Source organism: Globicephala melas, chromosome 7, assembly GCF_963455315.2.
Source record: "Globicephala melas chromosome 7, mGloMel1.2, whole genome shotgun sequence".
Classification (NCBI taxonomy): domain Eukaryota; kingdom Metazoa; phylum Chordata; class Mammalia; order Artiodactyla; family Delphinidae; genus Globicephala; species Globicephala melas.
In genome coordinates, this window is record NC_083320.1 from 21,213,263 (window position 1) to 21,230,823 (window position 17,561).

The 17,561-nt window shown below is 41.3% G+C and overlaps 1 protein-coding gene and 1 long non-coding RNA gene across 2 annotated transcripts in view; one reads left to right on the forward strand and one right to left on the reverse strand.

Moving 5' to 3' along the window:
* XRCC5 (X-ray repair cross complementing 5) overlaps positions 1-15,179 on the reverse strand; it is a 97,954-nt gene extending 82,775 nt beyond the window's left edge. The window contains exons 1-6 of the mRNA XM_030852672.2: positions 15,071-15,179; positions 10,171-10,284; positions 7,155-7,338; positions 6,208-6,256; positions 5,635-5,757; positions 2,648-2,839 (exon numbers count right to left, since the gene is read on the reverse strand). Of these exons, the coding sequence (XP_030708532.1) occupies positions 2,648-2,839; positions 5,635-5,757; positions 6,208-6,256; positions 7,155-7,338; positions 10,171-10,284; positions 15,071-15,091 (683 nt within the window). The 5' untranslated portion in view covers positions 15,092-15,179. The remainder of the gene's footprint in view (positions 1-2,647; positions 2,840-5,634; positions 5,758-6,207; positions 6,257-7,154; positions 7,339-10,170; positions 10,285-15,070) is intronic.
* Positions 15,180-15,234: 55 nt separating this feature from the next.
* LOC138842755 (uncharacterized) overlaps positions 15,235-17,561 on the forward strand; it is a 59,211-nt gene continuing 56,884 nt past the window's right edge. Inside the window, exon 1 of the long non-coding RNA XR_011377572.1 lies at positions 15,235-15,319. This is a non-coding gene — a long non-coding RNA (uncharacterized lncRNA). The remainder of the gene's footprint in view (positions 15,320-17,561) is intronic.

Consider the following 17,561-nt stretch of genomic DNA (forward strand, 5'->3'; position numbering starts at 1 on the left):
TTGGGAGAGAGCTGGAATACAAATGAGTTGGCTTAGGAGGAAGGCGTTGAATTCCTTTACTGATAGGTGAAAAGGAACATCTTTACCTTCCCCCTATTCAATCTTTTCTTCAACTTGGCCAGTTGTTCTTAACATTTTTTTTTCAGGACCAAGGACACTGTGAGGATGTGATAAAAGCACATTCATAAATGTGTTTGCACACACCAGCTCCCGAAAACCATGGACCTGAGGATAAAAAGCCCTGCTCTAAGATATCAAAGGGTGGGCTCCATCCTGTATCGTCACTGTTCACAATCCTGCAATTCTTTAGCTCATTTCCATTCTCTTAAATAAAAGACATGGTAAGTATATGCACACAGTGGAGAGAATTAAATAATGACTCTCCACGGGATAAAGGAATTTAGCAGTCCACACTCAGTCTTAAAGCAGGTAACTCTAGGTTTCTCACTGCGTAGGGAAAGGGAATTGGGAAGTAGCAAACACAATGCAGAGGGCTACTTCATTTGAATACTAGTGAAGACCAGTTCTATTTTCATCTGGTTCCTAATCAAACACAACAGAGAAAATCATAGGAGATAGGTGGAATTTGTGGTATTCACTAAGGATTATCTGACATTATCCAGAGTTATGGACAAAGAGGCCTCAAGAGACTCCAATTTTCAGAAATAATCTACAATGAATAGTAGATATTCTACCTGATACCCTGCTCCAAAGCTTACGGTACACCTTGGCTTTGTATTCACTGAGGAATGAATGGGTCTGAAACCAGGTCTAACCTGACTCATAGGACATTGCTAGTCTGATTATGAGTCACGTCTAAAACCATCAAGAGGTTTGGATTCTGTTCCAGGGGAAATTCTAAAGACCAGCCTCTTATATGTAACATCTGAGAACAACTGGATGAGTTCTGCAGATTTGAAGCTCCCCAATTACAAGTCAAGTTATCTTCCTCTAATGTCTTCTAGATGAGGATAAGTCTAGTCCAGGGCTGTCCTGTACAACTTTGTGCAATGAGGGAAGTATTCTATTTCTAACTATTCCTGTCCAATAGGCTACTGAGCTCTTTAACTCAGTGGCTACTATGACTGAGGGACTAAGTTTTAAATTTTATTTAATTTTAATAAATTTAAATAGCCACATGTGGATAATAGCCACATGGCTACTGTATCAGATGGCAAAGTTCTGATCCACACCTTCATGGCAGACCTAAAATCAAAGTAATTTCAAACGGCTAGGACAGCACATAGTAATTTCCCTCCTTGCTATGTTACAGGAAAAGAAACTTTTCTAGGTAATTTTATTGGTCTATAATTCTTCTTTACAATATCATGGTGAATATGTTAGCTTTAGACATGTATTCCCATGTTAGAGAAAGCCATATCCAAATTTGAAAGAAAAATAATTTAGGAACACATATTTGCATGTATTACAATTAGAACACATATTATGGCAAAGAAACATCACTTTACAGGATTCTTCATTGACTCCTTTGACAACCCCTTGGGAAATTACAGTTCAATTTCCAAAATTCCCATTTACCTGCAATTTTTCAATAGTATCTATGTTTAGAAAAGCAGGCTGATTGCTTATCAATTATAGCTCACCAGAAATATTTGAAAATTGTGATTGAGAATAAAAAGTAGAGCAGATACACACTATTGCTACTCAAAAAAATCCTAATTGTTTAACGTTTACTTCAACTGAACCTCTACTTCAATTAAGAACTTTTCTTAAAATGCTTGTATTTTGTGTGTTTATTAATAAACTGGAATTAATTCTTTAACATTAAGTAGCAGTATCCCTGAGGATTTGAAACTCCACAGCCATACAGTGTGGTATTCTATTGCCACTTTTACCAAATCAGGCCCTTCAAATACACACCGTTCTAGATGCTATGGACCCGTCTCAGGTTCTTTGATCAAAATATATATCCAATTCCAACCAAGAATAATACAGATAAAGGAGATCATCTCTCCCACAGTCTCTAATTGGATGGCCAAAAAAAGTAGCTTGACTAATCGTTATATGGTACTTCAGGGATTTCCCATTTCTTAAATCATTTTGCCTTTACAAAGCCCACATGGAATAAACAGGTTGTAAATTCTTAATATTTGGGGGTTTTGCTTTGTTTTGATTTGTTTTTGCCTGACCAAACTATGTTGAGACCAAAAGTTTTTTAAAAAAATCTGTATATTATAGTATACTGCCTCCTAAAACCTAAATCAGAAGATTAGAGGATATTAAGTATTATCTCAGACCTGACACCACATTTTATAATTAAGAATGTTTTTTAGGTGTATGACAAGGAAGGGCCCAAGAAATGTGCCCCAAGCTTGGCATAAAGAAGAAATCTACTACCTCATCTTTTATAATTTGACTTGTTAAATCGTTCGTTATATTTATGTATTTCCAAACTCTACCGACATAGTCTTGGAAATAAATAAGAAATCTTGCACCAACCATACAAACTTCAAAAAATGGGATTAGGGGCTGGTGCACCATTTCTTTAATAAAAATTGAAACACTAAAGTATAACTGCTAATTCAAAAGTGGCCCAGAAAAGGAAAAGCATTAGGGAGCCATCTGATCAGAAGAACAATTAATATGCTTACAACTGAAAGTTGTAAACAATGCTTTCATGTCTTACCTGAAGGAATAAATTTCCTCCAGCCCATCTTCACCTTCTAAAGACATCATCACCTTCTTCACCATCCGAATACCTTCTTTTTGCTGCTCACTGATTCCTTTTGGAGGAAAGGAGGACCCATGGTGGTCGGAGAGCAAGTTGCCATCTCCTCCGTCCCCAGTTCCATCTTCCTTGCCAACTGGGAAAGGCAAACTGTCAGGAAAAGACCAGCAGTACTTAAGAAGAAAAGCCCTGAAGCCAAATAATAAACGGGGTCCCAATTCTGTGACTGTCACTCACTCGCTATGAGAAAGTGGTCAGTGAGCCTCTCTGAGCTTTACATTTCTCAACCATCAAATGGCACTATCTACCTTGACCAATATTCTATCAGTTTCAAGTGACCAAAGTCTCTTTGGTTTGGCTTTTATGGGGGTAATTTATTGGCTTAACGTAACAAAATAATTGAAAGGGCAAGGCTGCACATGGCCTTAGGATGACTAGACCCAGAGTCTCAAACACCACAAGGATTCTGTGACCCTCTCACTCTCTATCTCCATATTTCATTTTCCTTTATGCTGGCCCCGCTCTTTCAGACTGGCTTCCTCCACATTGTTTCTGAACACTTTCAAGCTCATAATGCCCAACTCCACTACCAAAGAGGGACTGAGGGTTTAACCCTCTACTCTCCAATTCAAAAGACCAGGAATTAGTGGTAGCCTAGGAGCCAGATCTAGATGTCAGCTCTCATTCAAGCCATTAGGTTAAAAAGTAGGAAGGAACGCTTCCTAGAAAAAGGCTGGGTGACATTCTAGGCAGACAAAAATAAACAAACAAATGCCCATTAATGATCTCTCAAGATTATTATAAAGATTAATAAGAGAAAGTGTATAAAATACTTAAAACTCAAACAATGTCATCATCATTATTTCAGATAGAGAATTCCTATACAGAAACCAGTTAATTGCTAGAAATAAGTAAAACCAATTTTGTTCCTGTGTTTCACTCCAGTTGTTTGCCTGAAATGAGACTAAAACTAGAGTGGGGTTACCAGTCATGGGAATATTCAATAATCAATATACAAACTGAAAAGTAAACCAACCAAACACATTTTATGATAATATTCTACATGACACTTTAGAAATGTTTTTATATAAACAATCTCATTTCATTCTTATGTGTTAGTTGGATAGAGATTTCTACCTCCATTTTCTGAAAAGAAATGGAAGCTACAGAAATGAAATAATTTGGCCAAAACCGTATAGCTAATAAAGCTAATAAGTGACGGAGCAAAGACTCAGTCATCTGACTGAAAGAGCAAGGTTCTTTCCACTGTAGCAGGTCACCCTAGTTTGTCCCTGGAAACCCAAACAGTTGAATTCAGCGATCTTTTCAGTTTACTCAAAATTACCTGCTGGTTACCCCATGTGGATTTTTAAGGTGATTCCTTTATCATTTCATTTGTTATCATCAAAACAGAGCTTCATGTTTCCATTTTTTCTATGTATTCTTAGCATGAGAGATGTGCATGTCCTGCATTACATGAAAAAGAGCTTCCAGCAAGCAGGGTACAGCACGTCAGGTTTGCACCACGCTGTTGCTGTTTCCAGAGCATCAACCAGGAAGAAGGGACGATTAACATGAAAATGAAGGGTCAGGAAGGTCCAGTCCAACTAGAACAATCCACCATACATGGGATACACCAAACAATAAGAGCAAAAACTCTACTTCGCATGCTAGAAGTTTGCAGCAAAGGAAGAAGGGTATTACCCAAGAAAAAAATACAACCAGTCAAATAACCAGCAAGTGGAAGAAAAGGCTATGTTCTGTTCAGCTTGCTTTACAGCATTGCTCATACAAAAAAAAGTAGCCCTTTCCAATGACATTGACAGAAGTGCAGTACGTGTCAAGGATGTAAAGGCATCTGAGATTATGAACAGGGAACAGAAACCGAGCTGGGCTTTTGAAGTGCTGAGAAAACCTCAACTCAATGAGAAAAGAAGAGTCACTTAAAAAGCACTTAATTTCTCTGAAGTACCATCTTACCAAGTATCTGCTTGATGGGTTATTCTGAACTATTTTTCTACAGTTCTACAGAAAGGAGTTGCCCCTCAGCAGTCTTAAGAGGTACGTACATGCAAGAGAGGTTCTTAATTCTCCACGGCAGGCATTCTAAAGAAGCTGCAGGCTCACCACTCAGAGCTGCAGGCTTCTTGGTATGGCTCTCAATCCGAAAAAGGAGTGTCCCTAATAATTCAACATTCTATACCTCCACTCTGCTTTTACCAAAAATAGGACAAGAAAAAACAGGTTTCAGATGCAGCAGGAAGGATTAATGTAGTGGAAAGAACTTTCTGTTAGGGCTATAAGATAAAGTAAGTGCCTGGAGGGGAAATTCAAGTTATTGGGGGAGGAGGGACTCTCCCCCTAACAAGTTGTGAAAAATATTTCCCTCCTAAGTTTGTACACCTCATCTGTAAATATGCACAGGCAAATTACATTTTATAAATGTGTGTGTATCCTTTAGATCTGAAAAAGAGTTAAAAATAAGCAGACGTGTTTAAAATCGTTCCCAAGTTGACATTCCTCTCTATCCTAAAAACATCTACTGTCTTTAAGACACAGTCCTCTAGGCTGTTTAAGAAAAGACACCACCAATCCGGTAATTGTTTGGGTAAAGTCTTCTATGCAGGCAGGAGATGAACTGAATGTCCTTAAAAGATTCCTCTAATGCCTCAATTCTTTGGGTCCAAGAACAGCACAAGCAAACATCTGCTACTGAGCTAAACTCCCAGGTTTCCCTGTGACTTTCATCCCTTTATCATCAAAACTCAGAAGAGTTCCTGGAACACAAGAGAGTAATCAATGAACGTTGGCTGAAGTCAGTGATCTGACAGATTCTGACTCAGAGCAGAGAGGACTCTTGAGAACTGAGTGCTCTACGAAGGGGTCCTATCACTGCATTATAAGAGCACAAGATCTGTCTGCAAATATTATTCTTATGGACTTACAAAAACTGCAGGGAGATGCCAGATTTCTTCAAGTTATGAATTATAATACCCAGCTGATCTCTGCTGAATGGGCTGCTGAGGTCAGTGAACACTTCAATATGCCTCTTCTCAAACTTCTTTCCTCTAGAAGAGAGAGTTAGCATGTTAAGAAATCGTTCTCCTGAGTTATTTCCTAAACTTCAAATGTACTTGGTCACTAAGCAGAAAAAGGGTAAGGAATGAATCTAGCTCCAGCTAACAAAGGTGATTACATTCCAGAAGTCCGTGTGCTGCTGATGCTCAGCTAGGTTCCTATTAAACATATAACCAACCCAGTCATGACTCATGCTTTGAACATCTTAGGCAAAATTTCTGAGCATTATGGAAATAGTATGTCTCTGATTTCCTAACTTTAACTTCAGTTAAAGATGTGGTCACTACGATAAAAAAGGATCCCCTTCCAGCCTCCACAGAGGTACATACAAGCAACTCTCCTAGGTACTACAATTATAGCCTTGCAAGGGTTCATTTTCCAAATGGTCTGATTCCACACAGACAGGCTCATTTCCAGCTCTCTTCAGTTGAGATACTTACACAGTTTCTTGTTGAATCAAATCCATGCACACAATGAGGGCATCCAGGACTCAGCTAGTTAAGGGCAGAAGATAACACCAAACAGTCCCTTTATCCCAAGAACATGCCACTTTTTTCCAGTGAAATCTACAATGCTGGAAATTGTGGACACTGGGCTGACGGTGTGATGATTTAAAAGTACTTGCCCAAGTGCCCTTCTTCCAAGTCTATTTCACTAACATATATTCATATATGTTATAAATCAAAGTACACTTCCTGAAACATATAAACAGGAAAAATGAAATAAACCAAAAGGTAATCTGACATATTCTGCTCATTTAATGAAAAATTATGATGCCATCTTACAGTATCTAGAACCCATTTTCTGTGATTACAGTCCATTCTTACACATGAAGCGAGCCATAATGTAGCATTTGTAAGTCACTCCCAGCACAGCAGCACCTCCCAGTGACCAGGGATGGCACCACTGTTTAGAAAAATAAGAGGAACCCCTTAAAACCAGGGCAGCTATGGAAGGAACTGTTAGTCTCACAGTTTGGGTATCAGTCTGATTTTTGGCATACAATTATCCTCCATCCAGGAAGGCTAGGAGAATGCTAATGCTATACTCTTCTAAAAATAGCTTCTCTACGTCCAAACATTTCCAACCATCACCACCACCAAACCCTCTACACATAGTCAATACATATACCTCCTTCTGATACCTCCCAACCTCTCAATGTCACTAGTGCAGAGGAGCAAGTTACTGCAGGGCGTGGAGTCCAGGCACCCAACCCAACCTAGTTAATTTCACATTCAGTCCTAACACACATCACCTCCGTGTCCTCAGAGCCAAAAACATCCACATACTCAGAGCTAGGACTCTTAGAAAACCTCACCAAACTAGATTACAATTCCCCAGATTCAAGGAAATTTCTTAAGAGTCTTCTCTGGTTCAAAAAGGATACAGTCAGCTTGTTGAGAACCTGGTTGGATTTTGCTTTCAATGTCCTCCAGCAAGTCAAAATCTGGTAGCATCAGGTGTCTGTGCACTGTGATGTTCTGATACTGGCCCTCACCAGCAAGAGCGTTCTCAGTGCCATCTGTACCAAAAAGGACTAACGCAATTTCATCCTTGCTCTCAGCAAACACCTAGAGAAGCAGGTTAGAAGGTTGAAATCATACAATATCACCTGGAAACCATTAGATATCTAACCTTCAGGGGGCAAGACAACCATACCTCCCTATGGCAGGTCCCTGGGGCCACCGTCAACAACAGAATATTGGGCTAACCGGTCCATGGGACTGATAAGCAATGATAATTCCTAGGTTCTAAGCAGACTTTTTCATTGACTACAGTTCCCATCCTTTCAGCACAATTTGTGGTGGAGGAATGGGAGGGCAGTAGCTACTCTTGATTAGTTTCTTTGATTTGCTTCCACCCAAATCAGACTCTAATTCCCAGTGAAAACTAATTATGTATCATTTGAAACGATTTTAGTCTGTCTTTCTGGAATGACTATACAAAGTTTAAATTTTACAGAGATTAAAAATAAATTGCTGATTCATATTCTATATCCCAGCAATTTCACTTACAGGTATATATACTGCAGAGAAGTTCCTGCACATGTACACAAAGAGACAAGAGACAAGAAAGTTCCAGTTCACTTCAGCACTGTTTATAACAGGGCAAATCTGAAAACTAACTATCCATCAACTGAAGAATGCAAAAGCACACTGAAAAATATTTATACAATGGAATATTACACTCTAGTAAAAGAAAAAAAGAATGAATAAATTTGTTCAATGTTTACCAACATGAATAAATCTCAAAAACAAAAGACTGAGAAAAATAAGTTGTGGAATTATATGTACTGAATAATACTATTACATACACTTTTGAGAGCTTCATACAATACTAAATACTATTTATAGATACACTGAGATCCAAGGTATAACGTATGTGCAGTAATAACTATGAAAATTCTGAGGAAAGGAGGGGAAGAAGAGGAAAGAAAAGAGTTGGGAGGGGATACACAAGGAGCTTTAAGTTAACATTTTATTTTTTAAGAAAAAAAAAGAAAAAGAAATCAAACAAATATAGTAAAACTTTAGGGCTGTTGTAGTTCTAGACAATGGGAAAACCGCTTTCCATCATATTATTCTCAGTTTGCTTCTTTTATGAAGCATTCCATAATGAAATATGAAAACAAGAAATAGCATGCGACACAAAAGGCAGCCCTGTTCCCACCTACTTATTAACAGAAGCCTTCTGTATCAGTAAAAAGAACACTGCATGGGCAGAGGATGGAATTCTGTCATTCTTCACCTGTTTGGTCTGTTAAATTCCCCAGTCTGTTAACAACTCCAGCTGCAACTGCCAGTTGTACATGGAGGGAAGGTCCCAGCTGCTGGGGTTCAAATATTTCCAGCACACCAGTGCGGCAGGCCAGCTAGAATTCTAGCCGCCTCCCGCACAAGACTTCATCTTAAGGCAAGGTAATCTTGTTCGACAACAAAACCTCAGTCAGGAGAGGGGAGGAAATTTGAATGCAGCATGGGAGCGGCACCAGGTTTTGTCTCCCGGCCTTCCAGATTTCACTTCAACTCCCATGCGAGGGGCAGAGCCAAAAATAAAAACTGAAAGCACTGTTTCCCTTTTTTAAAAAAATCTATACTACGTTCGGGCACAGCAGCACTACTTGAATACAGCCAACACAAATTACGATAACCAAGCATGGGGTTAGAAGCATCCTCATTTTCTTCGAGATGTTAAGGACTCCAGGTTATCAGAACTTGTAAAAATCTAGGATGACAGGTGGGAGGTAACAGTGCCCAGTAGAAAAGGCAACACCCAGAAAAAACAGCAGACGTGGCCAGAGGAGTAGTGAATGAAGGACTTCATGGACTTCGCAAAAGTAGCAGTCAGACCAGGTAGAAAGGGCAGAAATTAATAATAATGGTAGTAGTAGTAGTGATGATAATAAAAACACATACAGCATTTACAATACGTCAAGTACTAAGTACTTTATCTTAGAGATATTCACTGAGGCACCGTGGTAGAGAGTCTTCAAGACGGCCTCCATCTATTCCTTCTCTCCCTGTATTTGGTGGCTACCCCTTAAAACAATAGAGGACTCTAATTCCCGCCCCCTCCCCACCCCACTGAATGTGAGATAGCTTAGCGACCTGATTGACTAATAGAAGGCAGTGGAAATGACCTTCTGGCATTTCTAGAGGTAGGTCATAAAAAGCCACATAAGCAGGTCTCTTAGAATACCCACTCTTGGAACACACCTTTTTAGAACCAACTGCTATACTGTGAGCATCCCAAGCTACATGGAGAGGCCGCAGTTAAGTGTTCTGGGCGACAGCCCCAGCTGAGCTCACAGCCCCCAGAAGGCATAACTACCAGCTCCAGGGGTGAGCCACCTTGGATGTACGTATAGCCCCACCGAGCCCTCAGGTGACTCAGCGCCAGCCACCGAGTGAGCACACCTGCACAAGAGGCCTCAGAGAGAACCACCCAATCACACGCCCAGTCATCTCACAGAACCGTGAGATGATTTTTTTAAGGTCATTTAAGACACTAAGTTTGGGGAGGGTAGTTTGTAACCAGTAAACGATAACTGGAATAGGCACAAAGTAGTTGAAAGACTTATTCAAGATTGCAAAGTTAGTCAGTATCATGGCAGAGCAAGGATTCAAACCCAGGCCATCTGGCTCTAGAGTTTACATACTTAAACATCACATTGCCTCTCGCTTCTGATAAAAGTTGTAATATCCAGTGGAGGAGCCAAAACGAGAAAAGATAAACATATCAGCCTCCAGTGGTAGCATGTGAGTACATGTAAGAATAACCCCTCAGCTTCCCCAGAACACTGAGGGTGGACAACATAAAGAGGCTGGCATCTTGCATTATTAAGTGGAAGCAACAAGCAGTTAAACCACGAGTTACAAGCTCAAGACCAATGTGAATCTTACCTGTCGCTGCACAAACATGGTCACCACCTTCTTTGCTAGTTCAAATGGGGATTCTTCACCAGGAACCGAGTTACTCATGGCAAAACGCACATCCATACACAACACCACAGCTGCCTGGAAAAAAAGTCCCAAAGAACATGTGAGAAAATGTTATTAATGGTCATTAAAAGAAGAAAAAGAGATGTCGTTTACTTATTTCACCCATAGACATTCAGGGTATGCATGATAAAGGGAAGGGAGGTGTTCTACTTAGAGAGTGTATGTAAGGCACATAAATTTTCACTATGGAGAAATTTAAAATAGTCCTGATATTTCCTGAAAGCTAGAAAGTATCTGCCAGGACAGGAGCATGCTCCAATAGCTGCTGTTCCTCTGGCCTGAGCCTGAGCACAAATCCATGGGGAGTAGATCTGAAAACAATCTGCAGGCTAGAGCTAAGTCCAACCCAGCTGAGCCCAAAATATTCTACATCAAACCAAATGCAACTGATATGCTGACCCACAGTATGAATACAGATGCTTTTGTTGTAAGCCACTGACTTGGGGTGTAGTCTGTTATAAAGCATTTTGGTGGCAATAGGTGACTGTCACAATCTATATATGCTAAAATGATACACTCCAATAATTTGAATCAGTTTGTAAACTGGGAATCTAAAGTGAAGACTAAGACACCAAATCCATTCTAGTAGGGGACACAGACACATAAATGATACCAGCACAATATTCCATGACCGAGGTATACAGTGGACACTAAGAGAGCACACAGGAGGGGCATCCACCCAAGGCTGGTGGAAGGGAGAGAGGACGGATAAGGAGGCTAAAAAAGCCTCCTGGATATGATCCTTGGGTGAACCTTAAAGAATGAGTAGGCAGAATGGGAGAAAATACTTGCAAATGAAGCAACTGATAAAGGATTAACCTCCAAAATATACAAGCAGCTCACGGAGCTCAATACCAAAACACCAAACAACCCAATCCAAAAATGGGCAGAAGACCTCAACAGACATTTCTCCAAAGAAGACATACAGAGTGCCAATAAACACATGAAAAGATGTTCAACATCACTAATCATCAGAGAAATGCAAATCAAAACCACAATGGTCATTATCAAAAAAATCTACAAACAATAAATGCCGGAGAGGGTGTGGAGAAAAGGGAACCTTCCTGCACTGTTGGTGGGAATGTAAATTGATAGAGCCACTTTGGAGAACAGTATGGAGTTTCCTTAAAAAAACTAAAAATAGAGCTACCACATGACCCAGCAATCCCACCACTGGCCAAATACCCTGAGAAAACCATAATTCAAAAAGACACATGTGGGCTTCCCTGGTGGTGCAGTGGTTAAGAATCCGCCTGCCAATGCAGGGGACACGGGTTCGAGCCCTGGTCCAGGAAGATCCCACAAGCCACGGAGCAACTAAGCCCGTGCGCCACAACTACTGAGCCTGCTCTCTAGAGCCTGTGAGACACAACTACTGAGCCCGTATGCCACAACTACTGAAGCCCTCGTGCCTAGAGCCCGTGCTCTGCAATAAGAGAAGCCACTGCAATGAGAAGGCTGCGCACTGCAACGAAAGAGTAGCCCCCCTCGCCGCAACTAGAGAAAGCCCACACACAGTAACGAAGACCCAATGCAGCCAAAAATAAATAACTAAATAAATTTATTTTTTTAAAAAAAGGTACATGTACCACAATGTTCATTGCAGCACTATTTACAATAACCAGGACATGGAAGCAGCCTAAGTGTCCATCGACAGATGAATGGATAAAGAAGATGTGGCACATATATACAATGGAATATTACTCAGCCATAAAAAGGAACATCACTGAGTTATTTGTAACGAAGTAGATGGACCTAGAGTCTGTCATACAGAGTGAAGTAAGTCAGAAAGAGAAAAAGAAATACCATATGCTAACACACATATATGGAATCTAAAAAACGGTACTGATGAACCTAGTGGCAGGGCAGGAATAAAGATGAAGATGTAGAGAATGGACTTGAGGACATGGTCGGGGGTGGGGAAGCTGGGATGAAGTGAGAAAGTAGCACTGACATATATACACTACCAAATATAGAATGGATGGCTAGTGGGAAGCTGCCGCATAGCACCGGGAGATCAGCTCGGTGCTTCGTGACGACCTAGAGGGGTGGGATAGGGAGGGTGGGAGGAAGGCTCAAAAAGGAGGGGATATAGGGATATATGTATACATATAGCTGATTCACTTTGTTGTACAGCAGAAACTAACACAACATATAAAGCAATTATGCTCCAATAAAGATGTTAAAAAAAAAAGAATGAGTAGGAGTCCGTCATGTAAACAAGGGCAGTTTTAGGCAGAGGAAACCACATAAATACAGACACCTGGTCACTGGCTAGCAATCATGTATGTAGGGGACTAAGGAAATAGGGCAAACGTAAACTAAAAGTAAAATGGATACATGTAAAGTTTTGTATTTGGCAACCAAGGTTTAACTGAATTGGGTTGGAGACCTGAACAAATAGCAGTCAATTTCAGGGTGGATTATAAAATGACATTATAAAATGTCACCAGTACGACATGGCTACAGGAGTACATTCCCCACACCTACCCCATTCCATCCTCCAAAATATTTTCAGTCCTATCAATGGTGTAGTAAATTTAAGGAAGGAAAAGACAGGTTTTATGGTTTAAAAAGAAAACAAAACTAAACTAGATCCCAGGAGACCTGGGATCCAGTCCCACCTTTATCACCAAGTAGCTAAATTCTTGGGCATGTAACTTAAATTCACTGTTAATTTGTGGAGGCAGGAAGCAGTTGTTGGACTAGATGAGATCTAAGATATTTTCCAGAGTTAACATTCTTTGACATTGACTGACAGTCTCACCTGTGCTTTGTACTGATCAGACCACACTTAACAAACGGTGAGCAGTTCTGATCATCACATCTTATGAGAAACACTAATTACAACTGAACGTGAAATGAGCAGATTAGAGAAGGATCTGGAGAATACGTGACCTAAGGAACAGGTAGGAAAAACTGGTTATTTGAACCAGACGAGAAGATTTAGAGGAACCTGACTGTTATCCTCAAATAGTTGACAGCTGTGTTATAAAAAGCTCCACGAGATAATAGGATCAACAGATGGAAGCTATAGAGATTGATCTGACACCATATTAAGGGAGAAAAAATAATATTTAGAAGTAATAAATGAAAGAACTACTGTTTTCTGAAGCAATGATCTCCTGAGCCTAAAACTGTTTGAAAAACCTAGATGAGCTCCTATCAGGGACGTTATAGATGATCTCTAATTTGGTTACATCTCAGGCAAGGCAAAACACGGAAAGGAAAGACTATTTAAGTTTTCCCCTAGTTTACAAAGAATTAAACATAATGCATTAATATTAAGAGAGTTCTAGATTATAAATAGTATGTTTGAAGAAAGGGTGGTAAAAAACTACAAAATTCCTTTGAGAATAAAATTTACATCCCATAGTTTCAATGCTCTGAGCATAAGAACCTTTAAAAAGTTAAGAGTCCCCAAATACGCTGCTGCACCTATTTAATATATGTTCATAAAAGCTACTTTTATGAACAAAAAACTCTAAATCAGAGGACTAAAGGTCCTTTGCCAGGAATCAGGTATCCAAAAAAATGGCATCAAAGGGTTTCACAGTATGGAAGTTCTTATCTGGAAGCAGAAGAATGGTCTACGTAATACCGCAAGCTCCCTTCTGGTAGCAGGAAGAAAACCAGGAGAAAGAAATTGAGCAGCATGGCAACCCTTCATTTAAACACCGAAGCAATACAGGCTATTAGAATTCTGCTGCAAGTCCACCTGCCATAAATAGCTGCTTCATTAGCGCTGAAAGTTTTCAGCAGCTGAAAGGAATAAAGGAGGTGAGTGGCATATGTTCATAATCATTTTAATCAGCATTTCCCTATGGGGAGTGGAGAAGACTAGGGATCAGCTGCTCCAACTCCTATCTTGTTTATCTGTATACCAAATGCCTAATAAAGGGCCTAGTTTTGAATAGATGGATGGATAGACCGATGGATGGATGAATGAATGAACAAGTCCTTGGAACACACCTCCCTCTAGAGACCCTTCAGAGACAACTACCACGCTCTGCCTATATTGAAAATGCCATTTTAAAAATTGATCATGTTATTAACCTGGGTCACTGAGGGTCATAGATTCCTAGCAAGAGAGACATTCTCCCGGACTCTGAAAGCTGAAAGCCTGTGTTCAAATTCAGATTCTACCATTTGTGGACTGGGTGACCTTGGGCTAATCACTTCACTTTCTTTAGGTCTCGGTTTTCTCACCTGTAAATTGGGCATAAAAGTTTTCAACTCATGGGCTTGTTGTGAAGATTAAATGAGACCGGAATAAAGCGTTAGATCAGTGCCTCACCAGAGTAAGCTTTCGCAATAAATGCGAAATATTAGATTATTATAGAGGTAATAAGACGTTTTACATTTCAAGTTATTTTACTCAATCCTTCTCTTAAGTTTTACAGGCCTCTGGGATTGGTTCGTTTCGTGGCTAACTTCCATTCTCACAGATTTTAAAAACCCAGATTCAGAAGTAATGGAGGAGTCGGGGGTAGGCTGGGATAGAGAGGTACGGAGGGGAGGTCCGAGTGGGATGCAAAGCAGGATGAGGACCGGTGGAGAGGAAGTGGGAGGATGGAAGGGCTGAGTAGGCGACGGGGGTGGGGAGTGCGCGAGGCTCAAATTCCCGCCTTAAGACACCAAATCGCCAGCTTTTCTCACAGCGCAACCCTCGACCCCGGCCCTACTGATCCAGCCCACCACCGGGATCTCTCTTCCTCACTCCTTGGCACCGCCGTGATCCCATGATTCCTGCTTCTGGACCCCCGGCACAGGCAAGGCCCAAGCCTACAGATGTTCCTACCTTATTCCCCGACCGCGCCATGTTGACATTCCGCAAGCGCCTTGGTCGCCTCTTCCGAGCGGGAACCTGCGGCGCCGAAGCTCAGTTCCGCCGGACGCGGAGCTGGAGGGCCGCAGGAAGAGCCGCTTTCCGTTGAGGCCGGAAGGGGCGGGGAAACTGTACGTCGACATTCTGAGCATGCGCAGAGCCCCTGCGTTGCTCCCCTTGTTGAGGAGCTGTGTGGTCTTCGGGCTTTCCAAATCGCTAGAGGTAGGAATCATTTCTCGGAAAGGTTCATTCCCCTTTTCTCACACTGAGAATAATGCCTACAGCGTTTTATGTCAGATATCTGGAGTTAGATTTCCCTGAATATGAGCATGAATCCAAAAAGTCACTTAACTTCCCTAAAATTCTGTTTCTTCTTCTAAAAATAATGAAAGACGACAGATGCGATGACCTTAGATCCAACTCCTGGAGGAAAAGTAGTTTTCCAGGCAATCAAAGTGGAAAGAAGATTCTTCCTTGGAAAGGAGATGGAATGTAAAAAGGCCTGGAGGCATGAAACACCGTCTGCTAATGATCTCCCAATACTTAGAAGCGTCGCTAGGTTGGAAAGGAAGAAGTGAGGTTTAATTCCAGAAAACGAATCTAGGGAGATGTTCTAGAAATGGCAACTATCAATTTCGGTGCCTGACAGTCGCTCCACCCCCTTTCAAAGGAAACTGTCCAGCCTGCAGCCCTTGACTCTTTGAGGGAGGCAGGTCCAAGTTGAACCTTACACAGAAAAGGCTCTTTTCTGTACCAGATGACCCTCAAGCTGAGAGCTGACTGGACGAAGGGTCTGGGAACCTGCAAAGTGTCTGCCAGCCTAGAACATTAAGTCCAATCAGCTTCTGTCCCTCTTGAAAATCAGACCTGGGTAAAGCAGGCCTGCAGCTGGAAAGATGTGGAGGGGCCATGAGGAGGGAGGGGTCTTGAGGGAGCCTAAGTTATAAACACACTGAAGCCAGGAGAGTCAGACACTTTCAGACGGTGCTTTCAGAGCCTAGAGGGTTCATCCAGTTTTCGAATCAAGGAGTTCTTTTAAGGCTGAAATATTATTTTTAAAGTATTTTTCATATGACAGGTAAATAGAATTACTGGAGACTCACCATGGTGAAGGCAATGTCTATGCTTTATGCCCATGATTTTATCTTGTGTTTAGTCTCTATTTCCTTCCCTTTTTTTCTCTTCCTCTTGTACTTTCTCTGTCCCCTCCCCCCTCTCTTTCTCACACTACACACCCTCCAATACAGATTTGTTTCCTGGGAAAAATTTTTAAAATTCTAGTGCGTGTGCTTGTTTGCATCTCTCCACTGTCCTTATAGAAGTCTTTAGGATCATACACTTCCAGACAGCTAGGCAGCGATGGTGTTGAGAATGGATATGGACTTTAAGCACTACTTCTCCTGGCAAAGGGCCTCCATTAATCAAGGGTGAGGGACAAACATTACCAATGTGACAGTGTAAATGGCGACTCCCTTCTTCCTCCACAACGAAAGGATTCTGACTTTTTTGGTTCCATTTCAGCCTGTCAGTTCAGGATCGGTTTAGATTTGTGTGATAAAGAATTAGGTGGAAAGGGTAAAGATAAGAGGTGATGGGCTATGGCTAGTAGAGGAGAAGGGGCATTTTGGACAGAAAGAGAAGTGCATGGGAGCCACTGTGGCATATGAGGGAAATGGATGAAATAAGAAAAGGAAAATCATTATTTGGATGGCCCCCAATAGCCATGCCTCCCAGCATCCACATCCTTATACAGTCCCTTTCCCTTGAATCTGGGCTGGCTTTAGGACCTGCTTAAAATGCAATAAAATGTGGTGGAAGTGACACTGGGCCAGTTTTGGACCAAAGCTTTCAGAGTACCTGGCAGATTTGGTTTTTGCACTCTAGTGGGAGCCAGATACCATATATAAAGACTGACTACCATAAGACTACATGCTATGAAAGCCCAACCTAGCCATGTGGGAAGCCACACGGAGGAGCACTATTAGGGGTTATGTGTTTGTGTCCTCTCCAAATTCATATTTTGAGGCCCTAACCCCCAATGTGATGGTATGTGGAAATGGGGCCTCTGGGAGGTACTTAGAGTTAGTAGAGGTCATGAGAGTGGGGCCTATATGATGGCATTAGTGCCACTATAAAGAGAGTTAGTGTGCTTGCACTGACTCCCTGCTCACCAACCCCACCAGCCATTTGCACAAAGAAGAGGTCATATGAATATGCAGAAGGCAGCCATCTGAAAACCAAGGGGAGAGCTCTCCTCAGGCTCAATTCAACTGTGCTGGCACCCTGATCTCAAACTTGCAGCCTCCAGAAATATAAGAAAATTAATTTCTGTTGTTTAAGCCACCTAGTCTATGGTATTTGTTATGGCAGCCTTAGCAAACTGATACCAGCACTGAGCACCAATGCCCCAGGGGCCCACCCAGATGACAGCCAGCACCACTTTGGCAGAAATGCAAGTGAGGCC